This window comes from Mycena indigotica (assembly GCF_014461135.1).
Source record: "Mycena indigotica strain 171206Taipei chromosome Unknown Mind.scaff0002, whole genome shotgun sequence".
In the NCBI taxonomy this organism is placed as follows: Eukaryota; Fungi; Basidiomycota; class Agaricomycetes; order Agaricales; family Mycenaceae; genus Mycena; species Mycena indigotica.
Window position 1 is genome coordinate 1339877 of NW_023503001.1, and position 4192 is coordinate 1344068.

The 4192-nt window shown below is 58.5% G+C and overlaps 3 protein-coding genes across 3 annotated transcripts; 1 reads left to right on the forward strand and 2 right to left on the reverse strand.

The window, feature by feature from the left end:
* Positions 1-309: 309 nt before the first annotated feature.
* On the reverse strand, positions 310-1326 carry MIND_00190900 (uncharacterized protein; the record flags this gene model as incomplete). The annotated part of the gene is made up of 2 exons (XM_037358817.1): positions 310-849; positions 901-1326. The coding sequence occupies 2 exons, from the start codon at positions 1324-1326 to the stop codon at positions 310-312; spliced, it is 966 nt and encodes a 321-aa protein (XP_037223912.1).
* A 238-nt stretch (positions 1327-1564) lies between these two features.
* On the reverse strand, positions 1565-2531 carry MIND_00191000 (uncharacterized protein; the record flags this gene model as incomplete). Its single annotated transcript, XM_037358818.1, has 4 exons — positions 2407-2531; positions 2333-2357; positions 1635-2277; positions 1565-1584 (listed from the first exon to the last, which is right to left on the reverse strand). The coding sequence occupies exons 1-4, from the start codon at positions 2523-2525 to the stop codon at positions 1565-1567; spliced, it is 807 nt and encodes a 268-aa protein (XP_037223913.1). The 5' UTR covers positions 2526-2531.
* A 402-nt stretch (positions 2532-2933) lies between these two features.
* MIND_00191100 (uncharacterized protein) lies at positions 2934-3773 on the forward strand (the record flags this gene model as incomplete). Its single annotated transcript, XM_037358819.1, has 7 exons — positions 2934-3065; positions 3118-3186; positions 3238-3294; positions 3354-3422; positions 3479-3535; positions 3591-3641; positions 3690-3773. The coding sequence occupies 7 exons, from the start codon at positions 2934-2936 to the stop codon at positions 3771-3773; spliced, it is 519 nt and encodes a 172-aa protein (XP_037223914.1).
* Between the last annotated feature and the right edge of the window lie 419 nt (positions 3774-4192).

Below are 4192 nucleotides of genomic sequence, written 5' to 3' on the forward strand. Positions count from 1 at the left end.
AATCCTTCAGTAAGTACTTACATTAATAGTGTGCCAGCAAGTGTCTGAAGCATCGATATCAATCAGTGGGTCCCAGCAACATCTTGAGCATCCACTAAAGCTCAGTGGTAGAGTGTGCACTTGTCCGTGGACCGTGATTAAGCCTCCTGACAAGGTCAGTCGTTCAAGTCGGCTGGGGGCTCTTTGGCCCGTTTCATCTTTCCTTTTTCGCCAACTTCCAAGTACATGTTCAATACGTGTTTGCTTCATAGTACAAGTAACAAGTGTCCTTCAAATTCAAATTCAGATAGTTTACCAACGTCTTGTGAATTAAACTTCTCCCAAACCAGCCAAAGTGCCTGTCGCAATCACCGTCTCCGCCACGCTCACGGCGACGTCCACCGACCGGTCTGCATTCACGCTTGTCTGCGTCACCACTGTCGCCGTCCCGCTCCAGTCCGGCCCCAGCGCCTTCGTCCGCGCGACCGCCAACACCGCGGTGTCGTGCCCCCCATGTCCCGCGAGCCGCCCGACGCTGTCCGATACCATCTTCCCCACCACGCCCCCGCGCAGCAGCCCCGACCCGGGCAGACTCGGCAGGTGCACGCTTGTGTGCCGGCTGACGTGCGACAGCAGCCCGCCGCCCGCCTTCGGGCTCGTTGCAGCATCCCCCTCCAGTCCGTCGTTGTCGTGGAGGCCGAACTTGGCGGCCCAGTTCCGCAGTTGGTGGCGGAAGCCCATGTTCGGGTGGGCGACGGGCCGCCGGTCTTTGGTGTATGCGATCGCCTCCGCGGCCGTGAGGCCCTTCGCGGCGATGAGGTAGGCACAGACAACGGAGATGCTCCGGCTCAGGCCGCCGAGACAGTGGACCTGCGAACAGATAAACAACCCGCTCTGTTTCCTTGACGGTTTTAGACTCACGAGAACCCGTGTGCCCTCCTGAGCCAGCGCGTCCCGGAGGAACTTCGTCGTCTTCTCGAAGTGGTCCGAGATGTCCGCGATGGGCAGGTCGACGATGCACACGTGCATGTGCTTGATCCGGCTGCTCACGATCGGCGGCAGCTCGCAGACGCTCACGACGTGGGTCACGCCAAGCGAGTTGAGCGCGTCCCAGTTCTGCGCGACGAGCCAGTCCGCGACGAGCACCCGCGGCGTGATCTCGCTCGTGACGATCGTGCCCATGGTCGCGTGCAGCGCCGCGAGTGGGTTGTGAGAAAGAAGGGAGGAGTTGGAGAGCAGGGACGCGGGGGTGGATGTGGATGAGGAGGAGCCGGGGGTAAGGGAAATGGAGCGAAGCATATTGGAGTAGACGGATGAGAGAGAGAATGCGCAAGCTTGGGTGTACATATATACTGTACCGTCTGCAGAGCTTTTCTAAGTCCCTGCAAGAATCGCGCATTCTTGCTGTCAGATTGGCATTCGGGCTGCCACAAATACATTGATCGCCGGTCGAGATTACATTCCTGACGTGAACGATTGAAGGCTGGAATGCCGACATCAAAGCGCCGACAGATCGCGCGGGGCTTGTGTGTTCCGGGCGGGCGAGGACCTTGGAGTCTCTGTGTTCCTGTCAATCGATGTATGATCACGCCCAATATTCGTCCGCTGGAAACCCGTAAGAAACCAGTTCCTTGTCAACAGTCAAGAAAACACACGTCCGACCTCGTTCCTCCGCTTCCTCTGCAGGAACTGCTCCGCCGTCGTCCAGAGGTTCGGCGTAGGCAGGACGGAGTCGTCCCAGGTCAGGTCGGCCCGCACGAGGATCACGACCCGGGGGTCCCTGAGCAGGCGCGGAAGCGGCTGTTTCCCGGACCCAGCGACGTTGGGGTGGCCAAGCACGACGAGGACCTGCAGATGGGCGCAAGACTGGAGCGTATCGACGAGTAGGTGCCGTATCACTGGGAGTACGCCCGCGTGGCCCACCGCGAGATGTGTGAGGCGCGGGAGGCGGGGCAGCAGCGCGCGGGCGGCCCGGCCGCGGGCCGTGTCGAGCGTCTCGAACACGTCGAGATGCGTGAGCTGCTGCCAGAACGTGTGGGCGAGGGTGTCGTCCGCGTTGAGGGTGAGGCCACCGCCGGCATGGAGGTCGGTCGGGAGAAGGTGGCTGAGGAACCCGGCGAACCGCTGGAGTGGCAGCGCGGCGAGCGCGGGCAGCAGCGTGTCGGCTGTGTCCTTGGCGTTCATTCCCACGGCAGTGACCCGGGTACAGCGCGCAAGCAGGGACAGGGTCCCGTTGTTGATGGGACACGAGTAGTCCAGCACCAGGCAGCGAACGGCATTGGCGATGAAGGTGGGGGACTTGGCACGCAACGCAGTTACTTAGTTGCTTCGAGCCCTTGTTGCCGATATGCACGGTACGGTAGAGAAAAGGCTCAACCCTGGTCACTGGTCAGCCAGAAAAACATATGTACAAGAAGTTATGCCAACCAGACGGAGACGCGGCGGGCGACGAGTAGAAGTGTGGGTATCGTCTCTGGATACGCTAGTGCCGCCGTTTCGAAGACCTCCTTCTCGAGCTCAAAGGGAAATCGTGGTTCAGCGTCCATGCGCGTGGTGGCTCCGGACAAGTGGGTCACACTAATCAATCAATCGATCGTCGTCACACAGGTTCGGCGAGAAGCTCCGTCGGCGCCGATGTGGCCGATTCCCACAGTCACGACTTGGTGACTCAGCACTGTCAACAAACTCTCCTTAGCACCACGACGATGCAGCAGCAGCATCTCGACTCTCACCGTCGATGCCCTTTCTGGGAGAACTTTCGTCAAATCCTCGGCGCGTCGCCGCCGCCGATGCTCCACGTTGCAGGGTTCCAGGCCTCGCTGTCTTGCCAAAACTAGGATTTCGTGTTACCGCTGTGACATCCGCTAGCTTCTAGCCCCGAGCTGCGTCCACCACATAAGGCCGAGGGCGAGGCCCCCCCCCTCCTTCGTCGACTCTTTCTTCCCTTCCCCACTATGTCGCAACCACTTTCTGCTGCAAACTCTACCGCCGACCCAGCCCTGGTGTCCGTGTTGACACGTGCGCTGCAGGATAAGCAGCGCGAGGTCGACGAACTCCAGGAACGTCTTCGTGCTGTAGAGGGCTACGTATGTCGTCTTCTTGAGCTCTGCTGCCATGGTGGCTGATAGATTTGTGCAGGCGCGCGACGAGCCCATGCCAGAGGCGGCAATGGAGGGAGTGGAGGCACCGTTGCCAGTGCCTGAGGAGGTATACGTCGCTCTCCTCTCATAGGCTTAACATCACTGATCCAACTCTTAGCTGCGTAGTCGGTCGCCGACGCAGTCTGCATCCGAGTCCGGGAGATCGTCCCCAACGGTGGGCCCGCCTCCATCCGCGTCATACGCCAGCCGCACTGACCCACCGCAACCGCCCAGCTCTCCGATGCCAGCGCCCGCAGCTACGACCTGCCCCCGTTCGCCGACCATTGGCACCATAATTATTTCGTACGTCCCCACACAGTCAACACTGACCCGCTCCTCTTCCTGACGTGCCTCCACAGGGTCTCTACTACCCGGACCGGCGCTTCTGTGATTACGCTGGTCTGCCTCCGCTGGTGGTACGTAGAGTCACCAACCCCCGGCGTGGGTCCTGGCAGCTAACTGGTATGCTAGATGTCCGTCAGGCCGCCGCCTTACGCGTACTACGAATTCCAGTTGTATAAGGTGTGCTACATTTCTGTCAATTGGACCCCTCCTCAACTTCCTCTGCAGGATGACTACCCGGAGCTGGTGCCTGAGCTCAAGGCTGAGTCCGTCTCGGAGGGCAGTGTTGAAGGAGACGCAGCGGATGAGTAAGACGAATGAAATGCAAGCATAGATAGACTTGAAGAAATAACGAATGTTATCACAAAGATGTCTTGTTATGATTGTTTTGGCTTTGAAACATTTGGCTGGCGTTCAAGTTATGCCGATCGTATGGCTGACATACTGCCAACAAATATTAATTCAGTCAAAATTATCATACGGATATTCACTATATACAGGTTAAACTCAAACCATACAGTAGAAATATGAACACAAATATCATCCTGCTTAGGGGACCATTTTTGGCTGAAAACCGGGTGTGTTTCTAGAGATAGGTTCCAACTTATGTAATTCACAAGTTTATTTAGCAGTGTAAGGGCAACCTCGCGAGGCTCGAAATCAGAGTCCTGAGCAGAGGTGACGTGGACGGCCGGAAACGGAGAGGGGGGGCATGGAGCGGAGAGGGAAGG